The 15,251-nt window shown below is 42.4% G+C and overlaps 1 protein-coding gene across 4 annotated transcripts in view; it reads left to right on the top strand.

The window, feature by feature from the left end:
- The window catches only part of SYNE2 (spectrin repeat containing nuclear envelope protein 2), a 529,925-nt gene that overhangs the window by 163,053 nt on the left and 351,621 nt on the right, over positions 1 to 15,251 (top strand). For all 4 annotated transcript variants that reach the window (XM_077464352.1, XM_077464354.1, XM_077464353.1 and 1 more), the window contains exons 20-24: positions 1,227 to 1,385; positions 3,831 to 4,004; positions 4,202 to 4,336; positions 11,752 to 11,847; positions 14,039 to 14,124. In XM_077464352.1, the coding sequence (XP_077320478.1) occupies positions 1,227 to 1,385; positions 3,831 to 4,004; positions 4,202 to 4,336; positions 11,752 to 11,847; positions 14,039 to 14,124 (650 nt within the window). The remainder of the gene's footprint in view (positions 1 to 1,226; positions 1,386 to 3,830; positions 4,005 to 4,201; positions 4,337 to 11,751; positions 11,848 to 14,038; positions 14,125 to 15,251) is intronic.

The following is a 15,251-nucleotide window of genomic DNA, read 5'->3' as shown; positions in this document are numbered from 1 at the left end:
GCAGCCATATAGCTCGCCAGCCCTCAAAATCTACTCGCAAAATGCCTAATCTAATTTAAAAAAACAAAAAAAAAAACAATAATATGCGATATATGAAACAGTGAAAAAAGTTATTGAATCAAAAGCAGGTTTTCATCTGATTTTACATTTAAAAAAAATACAATAAAAAGTTCTAAATGATAAAGTGCATGTGCATCAAAAAGTGATGAGATGGGACGATCACATGCTTAAAATAAACAGTTCTTGAAAGTTCTGTACACAATTGTTCCCACCGTCCAGGCATCCACCGGGAGTGTGCCCTAGCAGCTCACCTTAAACAAAGACCACAACAGGTCTAGTGGCGCTTTGGTATACAAATCCTTAATGGTAGTTCACATTCCACTCTCCTCTCCTCGCCTGCATTGAAATCCACAGCTGGTCTGGCAAGGCTTTACTATATGGATCCTCTATGGAAAATTGCATTCCACTCCCCTCTCCTCTCCTAAAAGCGCCACTAGACCTGTTGTGGTCTTTGTTTAAGGTGAGCTGCTAGCATATAAACAAGGAAAAATAATTGGATGCGGAAAAAAAACCCACATCCAATTCGTAATAGTGTAAACCTAGCTATAAGAGAGTGCTCCTATTCTCAGCTCGTTACCTGTATAGAAGACACTTGGGATCCAGAAATGTTGCGGATTGATAGGGAATCAAATACTTTTTTCACTCCTTAAAATGTAAATCAATTTATAACTTTTTTGAAATGCATTTATCTGGATATTTTTGTTGTTTTTCTGTCTTTCACTGTTAAAATAGACCTACCATTAAAATTATAGACTGATCATTTCTTTGTAAATGGGCAAACTTACAGCATGAGATCAAATACTTCTTTCCTTCACTGTGTGTGTGTATTTTATTTTATTTTTTTATTTATCTTTGTATTCAGATGTGAAATGGGTACAGCTTTGGGTATAAGTAATCACACTGAGCGCAATTACTATCCTGTTCTTCGACAATAAACATCTGCACATTCTATGACTATTGGATCAAGGTGTTGGTACTACATTTTGTTGATATGAATGCTGGGTATGTGCCTGACACTCAGAATTTTAAATAGCGGCTTGGAGATGCTAGGAAACACCTGCATCATTACAGAACAAGTCCAGATGAATGTGACTACTACTAGAGCTAAAAGGCCCAGTTTTGAATTGATTACCCTTTCCATATTTTATAATATTTGATCTTTCCAGGATTTTTATGAGAATGGGATTTTTCATCAAGAGGAACTTGCCAAAGCGGAGATAATTGTCCATGCTGTGGCCCATCTTATTCTCACTCATAAAGACGTGCAGCATTTCAGTGTTGATGGCCTGAAAAGGAATATAGTCCAAGCTCATGAGAAAGTTCAGGTAATTTGAATTCTGTCTAGTTCAATCCACCACTAATACCTTGTGTTCAGAAACAAAGTGTATACAGTTTCCCTGAGTGGGACCAGTTGAGCTGGGTATTGAGAATGGGACACTTATGAAGTCACCTGTACAACACAAATATCTCCTGAAGAGATGGCCGAAGTAACCACAAAAGCAAATACTATGTGATGCTTGTTAAAGCAAAGAAAAATGTAATATATTGTAGCTTACCAGTCCTTAGATGTGACTGAGAATTTAGAATTTCCTTTTATTTTCACAAGGTTTAGAAACGCTTTAAAATTTAACTCTAGGTTGTAGTAAAAAATAGTAACTCTTGCAGTGGACCCCTTTCGCCCTGTAAGGGTTAGATGCGCATTTTGTCTAGGTGACGATGGATAAGGTGAATTACTTTATTCCTCGCTCAATTGGCAGCTGGTGCTGTCATCAATTGTCCTATACTGCCATAATGTGGACAGACCTTCTACAGCCTTATTGGTCCTGCATTGTACATTAAGCCCTTGTACACACGGTCGGACATTCCGACAACCAAATCCGTCGGATTTTGTCCGAAACTGTTGCATACACACGGTCGGACAAAGTTGTCGGAAAATCCGATCGTTCAGAACGTGATGGCGTTATTCCGTTACGATGGGACTACATTCAGGCTAGTAGCCAATAGCTTTGATGTAGGAATTTGATCTGAGCATGCGTGACACTTTGTCCGATCGGAATTCTCTACACATGATCGGCGTATGTCCGATCGGAGCATTTTGTCGGAAAATTTTACCAACAAGTTGGAAAACTTGGTCCGTCGGAGTGTCCGATGGAGACCACGCACAGTCGGAATATCTGACAAAATGGTCCGATTGGACACATTCCGTCGGAATCTCCGACCGTGTGTACAAGGGTTTAGATGTCCGAGAGCTTCAATTACTTGTGCATCAAAGTAGTAGCTTTGGGTGACAGATCTTAGAAAGTGGGGGAAGGCTGCAGCATCGAAAAATAAGGTATGTATTTTACTCATTGCTATACCACTAAATCAAAGAGCATTTAACAGTTACATTTCAGTGGGGAACCCGCTGCAAGGGTTCGTTTTGCTCTAGCCTGGAGTTCAGCCTTGTCAGGAACCATGAAACAAATGGAGACAGAAAATGCAGTAAAAATCACATCTTTTAATAAGATGGTAAAAATTGTACAACTGGTAAACTTAGTCAAAACATAGCAAAGGTTCAGTAGCCAAATTGGGCAGCCAAGCAAGTCTTTCAACAGGAACACAGCACGGCGAGGCAAGGTGAAGGCAATTTGTGAAATGAAACAGGCAGTTTCAATAGCCAGAAGGGGCTGGCTGTGGGATTGACTGATGAGCAGGAGATGATCAACAGGTGAGCCACTGTGGAATGATGAGTACTGGCAATTAACCAACAGCTGAGCAACCTGAGCACAGAGAAGGAAGGACTGAGAGCCCAGCCCTGACAAGCCTAAAGGTTACTTTCACACTGTGCGGCAAGTCCGTTAGCGGTAAAGTACCGCTAGTTTTAGCAGTGCTTTTCCACTGCTAAGGGGGCGTATTTAACCCTCGCTAGCGGCCGAAGAAGGGACTTTTTACGCCTGTGTTGCATTGCTCCAAAAGATTTTCGGGTGCTTCGAAAGCGCTGCCCATTCATTCCAAAGATGCTACTTGCAGGACTTTTTTTTCCCCGTCCTGCTAGTGTACCGAGCACTTGGGCTTTCGCACTGGGGAGGCATGAGAGGCAGTTTTCAGGTGCTTTACATGCCCTATTTTTAGCACTAAAACACCTGAAAACTGCCTCGGTGTGAAAGTAGCCTAAAGCCCCATACACACTATCAGTTTTTCTGCTGAGTTTTTCCTTCAGACTTACCCAAAACCATATAATATGAGGTCAAACCTTAGGAGTTTCAATGTGTATGCAATCAGGCAGGCCCTTCCACTACATGGTTTTGGTAAACCTGATGGAAAAACTCAGCAGAAAAACTGATAGTGTGTATGGGGCTTAAGTCTCCCTAACAATGCATAGTTTTCTCAGGTAGAATTAAAAGGTCCAAAGGGAACAAACAAGTTCTTTGTTAGGGTTCAGATGCACGTTAAGGGTTATTCCGCTTAGTATATTGTCCATATCCTTGCTAAATTATTATTATTATTATTATACAGGATTTATATAGTGCTGACCGTTTGCACAACGCTTTACAACATTAGGGAAGAAAGTACAATTACAATACGATTGGATACAGTAGGAATCAGAGAACCCTGCTCGTTAGAGCTTACAATCTAGGAGGGAGGGTCAAGTGCTAAATTTGTCAAGCTGTGCATTAATAATTAACTTAGCTTGGTTTTATTTTACATTTTGTATCAGACGGTAATATAAAATATACAGTGTTTGTAGTAAGAATGGACCTTGAAGTTATAACTAAACATTTCTCATTCAGGAGTTGGTGTCCAGACTGGGGTTCGCTCTGCACCCTCCAGAGAAACATTTGCTTGAAAAAGACATCAAAATTAATTTTGAGAGGTCAAAGGGGGACCTGGAAACCTATATAACACGTGCGATGACACTGCTGGGACAGAAAGTCACCCCAGAAGAGTTCATTTCACAGTATGAGGTTTGTGTTTCTTTATTTTCTCTCATTCTTTTGTATTTTACCACTAAAATTTATGACCCTGGATTTGGTGATGATGTTTGTGAGTTGCCTAGCACTGAATATATGCTTTTTTTTTAAATGGTGTTAAAGTAAATCTATAGTCACAATTAAAACTGTAATTTCTTAATACCTTCCATTTTTATTTATTTTTTGACTAGGAAACTGTGGGCAAGTTTAGCGTACGAAACCTTGAAAAATTCTTGAAAGCAGCAGATCAAATGAGAACCATTTCTTCTGATAAGGAGAAGCTGGCGGTAGATGAGGTCAGCGCTGATCTTCGTCACAGATGGAAAGTGAGTACTTCTTATGCCGCGTACACACGGGCGGACTGTATGGCGTACTTAGTTCGTCATACAATCCGACGGACAGTCCGTCGTACTTTCGACTGAACGGACTTGACCACACACGGATACCCAAACAGTCCGTCGAAAGCTTGCGCGATGACGTGTACAGCACTTACGACGGGACTAGAAATAGGAAGTCCAATACACAGCAAAGCACCCTTCCGCCGTGTAAATCCTTTCTGGGCATGCGCCATTCTTAGTCCGTCGAACTAGCCTACTGACGAGCGGATTGTCCGCTGAAACCAAAGTACGATGGACAGAATTTCGAAAAATCCGAAATACTTAGTACGCCAGACTGCACGCTGAAAAAGCCAGCTGAAGCCCACACACGAGCGGACTGTCCGCTGAAATGTGTTTCGACGGACTAAGTACGCCATACAGTCCGCCCGTGTGTACGCGGCATTACTGATCATTTTGACTACTAACTAAACTAATCACTTAAAGTGGAGGGCCACTCTAAAAAAACAAAATGACATTAAACTGTTGCTAGGCAGATCGTCCTAATCTGCCTCTTCCTACTCCTCGGTGATCTTCGGTCTTCTCTACTCCTTGCGTTGTCTTCTGGGAAATGGGGCGCAGTGTGTTCTGGGAACTGTGTGTATCCCAGAACACAGCGCGCCCCATTCACAAAGCGCTGTGCGACTCGCGCATGCACAGTATGAAACGGCCAGTGAAGCCGCAAGGCTCCACTGCCTGTTTCCCTTAGAATGGTGGCGCCGGGATGGGTCAGCCTCAGGCGGCCAACATTGCGGGTGCCCTGGACAGGTAAGAGCATTTATTAAAAGTCAGCAGCTACAGTGTTTGTAGCTGCTGCCCTTGAAAAAAAATAAAAAAATAATTCAGCTGCCCCTCCCCTTTAACTGCTCCTGCAAGTATCACTAGTAAGATGGGTATACACTTCTAGACCCAAGATGGCATTGGCTCAAATAATTTTTACTGAGGCAATCCATTGGGGTTGATTTACTAAAAGTAGAGTGAAAAAACCTGGTGCAGCTTTCCGTAGACACCAATCAGCTTCCACGTTTTATTGTCAAAGCTTAATTGAACAAGCTGAGGTTAGATGCTGATTAACTATCATGCACAGCTGCAACATATTTTGCACACTCCTCTTTTAGTAAATCAACCCCAATGTTTAATGGAAGGGGGAGGGCCTAGATTTAGAAAGGCAAGCAATATTCCCATAGTACACATTCCTGGAGTAGGTTGGCCATACACTATACCAGTGATGGCGAACCTTGGCACCCCAGATGTTTTGGAACTACATTTCCCATGATGCTCTGGCACTCTGCAGTGTAGTGGAGCATCATGGGAAATGTAGTTCCAAAACATCTGGGGTGCCAAGGTTCGCCATCACTGCACTATACGAAAACTCGGCCGAAATTCAGTCATTTAGACAGTTCATTCGTTTTTCGGACAGTTTTGAGCTGAAAAAACAAAGGAAAAGTTTGAAAATTTTCTAATGAACGATAAATTTAAAGGTTAACCACTTACGGACCAACACATGTCAATAGACGTCCTAAATTTGAAGAGAAATATCGTTGTTATGGCAGCAACTAGCAACTAGCTGCCAAAACCCTGGTATACTCTTCTTCGGCCAGTGGTCCACTTTCCGATAAGAGTGGTCTCTGCAGCGGATTTGCCGATAAATGATTTTGCTCCGGTGCCCTCTGCCACTTACCAGAGCCGTCAGCAGTGGCAGATCAGATCTTTACCCTTGCTGGGTATGGAGACGAGCAGTGATGTTAGTAACTGAGTTAAAGTAAACAGCGTTACTTAACGCTGTTACTTTAGAGGGTAACGACTAATCTAACTGATCATTACTTGGGCGGCATTACCGCAATTACATCTACGGCCATGGGGGGCGGTAGATGTAATTGCCGTAACGGTCGTGATCCGGAGCACTCCGCGGCCTCGGCCGTTTACAATGTGATTGCTCCGTCAAATGAAGGAGCGATCACTTGTAAACAAACCGGCGTCATGATGACGCCAGTTCCTCTCTCCCCTCTGTGTACAGATATGTACAGAGGAGGGGAGAAATCGGATGGCAGCAGCGCTGTGGGTTGCATCTGTAGTGCCCAGAGCGCTGCTCTGTGACAATTGCAGTCACAGCCATCCCTCCATACCCTGTCAATACTCTGCAATTCCCTGTCAATACTCTGTAATTCCCTGCCATTACTCTGCAGTACCCTGCCAATACTCTGCAGTACTCTGCAATACCCTGCCAATATTCTGCAATTCCCCTGCAATTCCCTGCCAATACTCTGCAATACCGTGCCAATACTCTGCAATACCGTGCCAATACTCTGCAATACCGTGCCAATACTCTGCAATACCCTGCCAATACTATGCAATTCCCTGCCAATACTCTGCAGTACCCTGCCAATACCCTGCCAATGCTCTGCAATACCCTGCCAATGCTCTGCAATACCCTGCCAATGCTCTGCAATACCCTGCAAATGCTCTGCAATACCCCAATGCTCTGCAATACCCCGCCAATGCTCTGCAATTCCCCGCCAATGCTCTGCAATTCCCCGCCAATGCTCTGCAATTCCCGGCCAATGCTCTGCAATTCCCGGCCAATGCTCTGCAATTCCCGGCCAATGCTCTGCAATTCCCAGCCAATGCTCTGCAATTCCCTGCCAATGCTCTGCAATACCCTGCAATACCCAGCCAACACTCTGCCATACCCAGCCAACACTCTGCCATACCCAGCCAACACTCTGCCATACCCAGCCAACACTCTGCCATACCCAGCCAACACTCTGCCATACCCAGCCAACACTCTGCCATACCCAGCCAACACTCTGCCATGCTCGGCGATACCCAGCCATGCTCAGCCATACTCAGCCAATATTACAGTGGGGGAGATGACGTGGATATTACAGTAGGGGAGATTGTGGATATTACAGTGAGGACTATATGGTGGTGGAATTGTCACAGGTTTTTGCAAATTCAATTATTATCTACTGATCCGAAAAATGATCCGATCCGTGACTCTGATCCGAGGAACAATCCGATCCGTGAGTTTGGGGGGGGGACAGATGTACAGAGGGAAAACAGATATATGTTTGTGGGGGGAATGACTGACGTGTAATGGGGTACAAAGGGGGAACAGATATATGTGTGGGGGGGGAACAGACGTGAAGGGGGGAACGCGCCCTTTGCTTACAGTAATACTAGACCCGCCCCTTAGAATATAAAAAAAAAAAGTCACAGTTACTTTGCTGAGTAACTAATTACTTTTCTAATGTAGTAACTGAGTTAATAATGCAATTACTTTTTGGGAGAAGTAATTTGTAACTTAACTAATTACTTTTTTAACGTAAGATGACCAACACTGGAGACGAGTGAGGGGAAGATGGCCCCAACCCATCTCCATAACATTGCAGGGTGGAAGCGACGTCGCATTTTAGTGTAAATATGAGATCTCAGTTCTTTTTGACCCCAGATCTCATATTTAAAAGTTTTTTTCTATTACAAGGGATGTTTACATTCCTTGTAACAGGAATAAAAGTGACACAATTTTCATTTTATTAAAAAAAAAAAAAACTGTAAAAATAAAAGGTAAAATAAAAAAAAAGGTTTAAACGCGCCCAGTCCCGCAGAGCTCACGTTCAGAAGCGAACACATACACGAGTAGCGCCCACATATGAAAACAGAGTTCAAACCACACATGTGACATATCTCCACAATCGTTAGAGCAAGAGCAATAATTCTAGCCCTAGATCTCGTCTGTAACTTAAAATATGCAACCTGTAGAATTTTTTAAACGTCGCCTATGGAGATATTTAAGGGTAAAAGTTTGTTGCCATTCCACGAGCGGGCGCAATTTTGAAACACGACTTGTTGGGTATCAATTTATTCAGCATAACATTATCTTTCACATTATAAAAAAAACGTTACTGTTGTCTTATTTTTTTTTATTCAAAAAAGTGTATTTTTTTAAAAAAAAGTGCGCTTGTAAGACCACTGCGCAAATACGGTGGGACAAAGTATTGCAATGATCACCATTTTAGTCTCTAGGGTGTTAGAAAAAAAATTTATGTTTGGGGGTTCTAAGTAATTTTTTAGCAAAAAAAAAACTATTTTTAACTTGTCAACAGCACATCTCAAAACTAGGCCCAGTCCTTAAGTGGTTAATGTGTTTCCCGTCTGAACGATTTGCACTAGGTATATGTAAAAAAACGAACAAAAAATTATTATTATATTTATGTCCACTGAATGATTTATCTGTCTTTACATGATGGTACTATAGTTTGCACTCACGGACGATTTTTCATATAGTGTTTGGCCAGCATAAGAAGTAGGTTGGTGCTGCTACATTTGCCAGCTTGAAACTGACTGTCCAAACATTTTATTCAAAGATTTTCTCAAATGTTTTATGTAATGTTTCAGGGCCACGCAAGCACCAGCCTGACTAAGGGGTGCTGAAATGTTGCACTTTTCCACTGTGATGTGATCACTTAGAATGAAACGTTTGGACATTATTTGAAGATCCCTGGCGTGCTAATAATATGTACTAGGTGTGACAGTTTAATTCTTGGAATGCCCGCGGTGTAGCACTGTGGTGGCGAGTCGCATAACCATTCACACTCAAGCGTGTTCTGACATGTTCTAACTTGCACTTGCCTGGGTTGCAGACCAGATGACTCGGTCTTTACGGCATAGTAGAAGAAATAACACATGTGTGCGTGGCGTGAAAAATTAGTGACAGCAATACTGAGTAGCGCATTAACATCACATTTTGCGTGCAAATTGGAAAATGTGCGAGTAAAATTTTAGCTCTGTTACAACAGGCTTATGGTGAACGTTTCATGAGGAAATCATGTGTTTTTGAATGGCATAGGTGGTTTAAGGGCACGTAGGAAGATGTCAATGGTGATGTAAGAAGTGGGCAGCCAAAAACGCAAAGGATGGATGCAAATGTGGACAGAGTGAAAACTCTTATAAGCTCATGCTGGTGTGTTCTTTTGATAACATGGGGGTAGTTCACAAAGATTTTAAAGAACATGGTACAATGGTTAGCCAACATTGTTACTTGAAAATTCTGAAAAGGTTATGGGAATTTGTTCGGAGGCAAAGACCAGAATTCTGGCCTGACAAGTGGATCTTCCTGCACAAACATATTTTTTTTTCTAGGAATTAAATTGTCACACCTCGTACAAATAGTTTTGTTGCCTGTCTGTTGCCCGTGTATTGTTACAGTTGCCATGTTTTGATGAATTGTATATTTGTTGGCCATATTTGTTGCCTGCCCACTGTAAGGCCCCATTCCCACCTGAGCCATTTTCTGCTTGTAGCTCTGAAACGCTCAACAAGCCAAATCCCATTCATTTCAATGGCCCCTGTTCACATCTGAGTGTTCTGTCGCCTGAAGCAAAAATGAGTGAGGCTCCTCTATTCACACCTGAGCATATCAAATTACTGGTGTTTTCCGAGCGTGTTTCTTTCTTTTTTTGTTCAGCTTTTTCAAGCTTTTTTTTTTTTTAAGCGTTTTAGAAGCATATTACAAGCGTTTTACATTAAAAAATAAAGTATTTGGCGCTAACTCAGCTAAAATAAAAAAAAATTATATAGGGTAAGTATAGTCAATAATAAATGTGGAATCAATCCCAGCAAGCTTTTTTTCAGCTTCAGACATTTTTTTATTTTTTTATCCAATGGCACAGAGGGAAAAAAAAATTAGGGGTTGAGAGCTACTGTTTGAGCAGAAAACGTTTTGTCGCTCGTTTATTTTTTTTATTTTTTTGCTCAAACAGCAGCTTTCCCCCCCTCTAATTTCCTCTCCCTCTCCTCCCTCGGGTGCTTTCTATTGGCTAAACAAAAACACCTGAAGCTGTGAAACACTTGTAATACACTTCTAAAACACTTTATAAAAAACTGCAAAAAGCTTAAAAAAGCCAGTAAATTGATATGCTCAGGTATGAATGGAGCCTGAGGGTTATTGCCTACATATTGTAATAACTGGTGACTGGTAAGATTGTGTTGCCAACATATTTTCACATTTGACCAATTCTTACCATGTAAAACTGGCATTTCTATAACCGAGATCTCAATTCTCCCGCATTTCTGCAGTGGCTCTCGCTCACCCGCAAGCGCCTCCCGATCTCCCGGGAATGACCGGGGCGATGGCGAACAGCTGGGAACACTGATCTCTTTTGTATAGATTTTTATCTGATAGCCACTTCTTCTCTCTCTTCCGTGGCTGTCAGCTAAAAAGCTATACAGGGAGATCAGTGATCACAGTTGTCCCTCCCACCGCACCGACCATTCCCAGCTGTTTCCTGTGTGCTCATCCCCCAGCTCCCTCTGTGTCCTTCTCCCCCTCCCCCCTATTCTCCTCCGGCCCACCTGTCCTCCTCCTCCACCCCCCCCCCCCCTCGTCCCCCGCAGCCGGCTCCCCTCCTCTCCTCTACAGCCGACTGCGGGGGGGGGGAACTGTCAGAAATTGGGCACAGTGTCCTGTGATAACTGAGCAGAGTAAACTGTCTTTACTCTGCTCAGTTTATGAATGAACACGAGCCTCTGTATCCTCTCCATTCATCTTTAGTGCTGAGAAAGGGACCGAGGAATATGTGTCCTCAGTCCTTTTCTCTGTCTCAAAGGGGAGATGTCAGGGGTCTGTTTAGACCCCTGATATCTCACCAAAGCCCCCCAAAAAATAAAGAACATTATTGTAAACAAATTGAAAACAATTAAAAAGTGTCAAAAAATAAAAGACTGCTGACACCACTCTCCCCTGTCCTGCCAACACTGTCCACGTCCACTGCCCCAACCCCCTCCCCCCCCCCCCAAAAAGCATTGTTAAAACAAATTAAATTATTAAAAATAAAAAAACTACTGACACCGTCCACTGCCACCCACCCCCTTCCCTAGAAGCACTGTATTATTAGTGTAATATTGAAAAAGTGATTTAAAAAAATATTATGCCATGGGAGGTGGGGGGGGGGGGGGTGTATTTTGCGGGTGCGAAGCACTGCCTCCATGAAATGAGCTTACCACCTCCCCGAAATTAGTTTTTGCAGGTTGGGATGTCTGCTATATTTTCTCCCAGTACAGGTTTCCTTTGACCTATTTGCTGGTGCTGCCATAACAATTACAGCGACAGCAGTGCTGACATGTAAACAAACTCACAGCTGCTATAGCACTTGGACGTTTGTTTATTATTTTTTTTGCAGACTACGTAGAAGAAGTGCACCATTTCAAGCAGTACACTGCACGGCATGTTAGTGCGCAACACTACAACTGGCATCCATCGACTAAATACATTGGGTTGCCATTCAGAAACAGGCAGTTACTGTGTGTTGCATAAATGCAATAGTGTGAATAGGCCCTTTAAATGTTTTCTGTTCCTCCTTTTCCAGATTGTCCATGGTGAACTGGAGTCATATGTCAATGAATTAAAACAACTCATCCAGAAGCAAAAATCTGTTGACCAGTCCTGCAAACTGAAGACACAGGTATGTGAATAGAGTGAGAATAGAGTGCTGCAGGTGAACAACTCGCTAAGCAACATAAGGTATTACAATTTTAGTTTGAGGTTAGCGGACGGGTCTAGGTGGCAAAGTATGATATAAAAATAAAAAGCATATATTACAAATTTCTGCTGCTCCTTTGCTACAGTTCTTTCATCAAACACTGTTGCTCAATTGTTCTGCTAGTGTGTATGTGATCAGCTCAGCTAACTTGCATGGTAAGTCTTCCGGTAAACTCTACACAGAAGCAGTGCACTACTGCTGGGAGAAAAATATATATTTTTTTAAGTCTCAAAGCACATAGAACTAATTTTTGCAATAATCCTAACTCATCCCCACCTCGTTTGTTTAGCAGTAGTTGTAAACCAGACGCTAATGGTCTGCACATCTCTGGCACCCGGACAGTTCAGCCTTACTGTTTGGTTATTGCGTTTTCCATGCTTTCTTCTTGCAGGCAGTTTAAAACCGACATTCACCTCTTGCTGATCTTACCGAAATATTTCGCTGTGTTTGGTTTACTTGGAATCTGTCATAAATCGGCTTTGATCTATACAAAAGACTTCAGGCTAAGAGTCAAAACAAACTGGCTCTTCTAACTTCTAGTTTGTTATTTGGGAATCATTCTTGGCAGTTGCAGTGGAACAGTTTGCAACTGTGTAATGCTGCAGAGCTTTTAAATATTCCTGATGACTAAAGGATTAAAATACACTATATTACCAAAAGTATTGGGACACCCCCACTTTACACTCACATGAACTTTACTGGCGACCCAGTTTTAGTCAGTATTGGGTTGGCCCACCCTTTGCAGTTATAGCAGCTTCAACTCTTCTGTGAAGGCTGGCCACAATGTTGAGGAGTGTGTCTATGGGAATGTTTGACCATTCTTCCGGAAGCAAATTTTTTAGGTCAGGCACCAGTGTTGGACAAAAAGACCTGGCTTGCAGTCTGCTCTTTAATTCATCTCAAAGGTATTCTATCAGGTTGAGGTCAGGACTCTGTGGAGGCCAGTCAAGTTCCTCCACCTCAAACTTGCTAAGCCCTGTCTTTATGGGCCTTGGTTGCTTTTCAGGGGTTGGGCTTGGCCCCTTAGTTCCAGTGAAGGTAGCTCTTAAGGTGTCAGCTTACTAAGAACTTTTGGACAATTTCATGATCCCAACTTTGTGGGAACAGCTTGGGGTGGGTCCCTTCCTGTTCAAACATAATTGTGCACCAGTGCACAAAGCAAGGTCCATAAAGACATGGATGATTGAGTTTGGGGTGGAGGAGCTTGACTGGTCTGCACAGAGAACTTGATATAACACGTTTAGGATGAATTTGAGCGGAAGCTGCAAGCAAGGTCTTCTTCTCGTCTACATCAGTGCCTGACCTCACAAATGCACTTCTGGAAGAATGGTCATACATTCCCATAGACACACTCCTAAACCTTGAAGACATCCTTCCCAGAAGAGTTGAAGCTGTTATAGCTGCAAAGGATGGGCCAACACAATATTGAACCCTACGGATTAAGAATGGGATGCCATTAAAAATTATGTGCGTGTAAAGGCAGGTGTCCAAATACTTTTGGTAATATAGTGTATATCACTGGCTATCGTACATGCATATTAAACAATACCCAGTTATTGCTTTTGGATTTCTAAAACCCCCTAGCTAGCTTCTACCCATTTGTCTAATTAGAGTTATTCTCAAGTCCATGGCAACTTTCATCTGCTGAATCAGAATCTAAAGGCTCCTGGAGGTTCATAAACTACATCCAATTCTACATTTTTTTTTTTTAATTTCTGATGACTTGGAAAAGATCAGTTGCTTTTTGCAGGAATCCTTTTTTTGCTTGTGTTGATAATTTCAGGTTGCTGCTTCTTCTCATCCTTGTTTTTTGCTCCAATATATAAATATATCTGCTCATGTCAAGATCTTTTGAATGTTTTCTTGGTTTTTCATTTGCCAGTGTGTTTCTTTGGCTGATGCCCATTTACACAGGGACTTAAACTGTCTATGAAGACAGATGGTCTTAAGTATGCTATATCTGTTGAGTTTGCTCCCAATTATAGAGGAGGAGAGCCCAAGCTGCTTGTGTGCATGTAATCTATAGGGAAAGGCAAGCCTTTTCTTTGTAGGAAAAAATAACCATTTGCCAGGAAGTTGTATTTTTAACATGTATTACCTATTTTATTCTCAGATTTCTAAGGCTGTGCACCAGAATGGAGGCAGTATCCCAAAAGACACTGAGACAAAAGGCCCTACCCTAGACAAGCAGCTACAGATGTAAGCATAGATATGCAGATGCGCAATGTAACCATGCAAATTAAAAAAAAGCTTGTTGTAGCAGGGCCTTTCGGCCGCTAGTGGTGTGCTTTTAACACCAAAGAAGGGGTTATAAAATCCAGTGTTGAGTCGCTTCGGAAGCGCTGTCCATTCATTCCAATGGGCAGGATGTTTTATGCGTGCTAAATAGAGCGGAATGTCCCGCAAGCTCATCGCTTCAGTGTGAAAAGATAAACTTAAATGGATGGGAGGTGGTTTTCAGGCGCTTAGCAGAGGCTATTTCCAGCGCTAAAGTGCCTGAAAACAGCCTCAGTGTGGAAGGGGTCTAAATCTTATTGACACAGATTAAAGATAATGGTCTATAGATATATGCAATTTAGGTCAAATGGTTGTTGGTCATTGAATGAAATATCCCTCTTAGCTAGTTGCATCACATTACATTACAGTAAGTATATTTCAGTATAAATATTTTTTAGTAAAACAGTGCAAAGCTTATTATGCTGGTATCCAGTCAGGATCTATGTAAAGTGAATTCTGAATGGTTACTATGGGTAACTGCACTTTAACCCAACCATTCTCAACCAGGGTTTCTTGAAACCCTAGAGTTCCTCTAGCGGTGGATAGGAGTTCCTTAACCTGACCTCCCATTTGATGGTGCCTGCATAATGCTAGGGCAAATGCCACTCGGCAGAGCAAGCAGCATGGCACAAATGCTCGTTTTTGGTTGTCTGTAAAGCAGCCCATACATGTTTCATTTTTTTTTTGTTCAACCAGCAGGTTGAAGGAACAAAAAAGTACTCAATCCCCCCCCCCCCCCACCTCCACATTGAGTGTGTGGATGAGGGAATCGGGTCCTTCCATCTTCCATCAGAGTTATTGCATTCTGATAGTGGGGAGACTTCTGCTTTAGCCGACAGCACCGATCGATCCAAAAATTTCTGACAGGCTGGATTGAAATTCGCTAGTCCCTACTGATCAAGCCAAATTTTATTGCATTCTGACCACCACTGTCGGGGCTTTCTTGCCACTGGCCACCTATGTGAAGGAAATTTTCCCACTGGTCACCTATGTGTAGGGACATGCTTCCTACTGCCCACCTAGATAAGTGGTATTTTCCCCACTGACTT

This window comes from Lithobates pipiens, unplaced genomic scaffold (assembly GCF_037356315.1).
Source record: "Lithobates pipiens isolate NorthernLeopardFrog02 unplaced genomic scaffold, aLitPip1_a1.2 Scaffold_30, whole genome shotgun sequence".
In the NCBI taxonomy this organism is placed as follows: domain Eukaryota; kingdom Metazoa; phylum Chordata; class Amphibia; order Anura; family Ranidae; genus Lithobates; species Lithobates pipiens.
The sequence above is the reverse complement of the archived record's forward strand: the minus strand, read 5'-3'. Positions and strand labels throughout refer to the sequence as shown.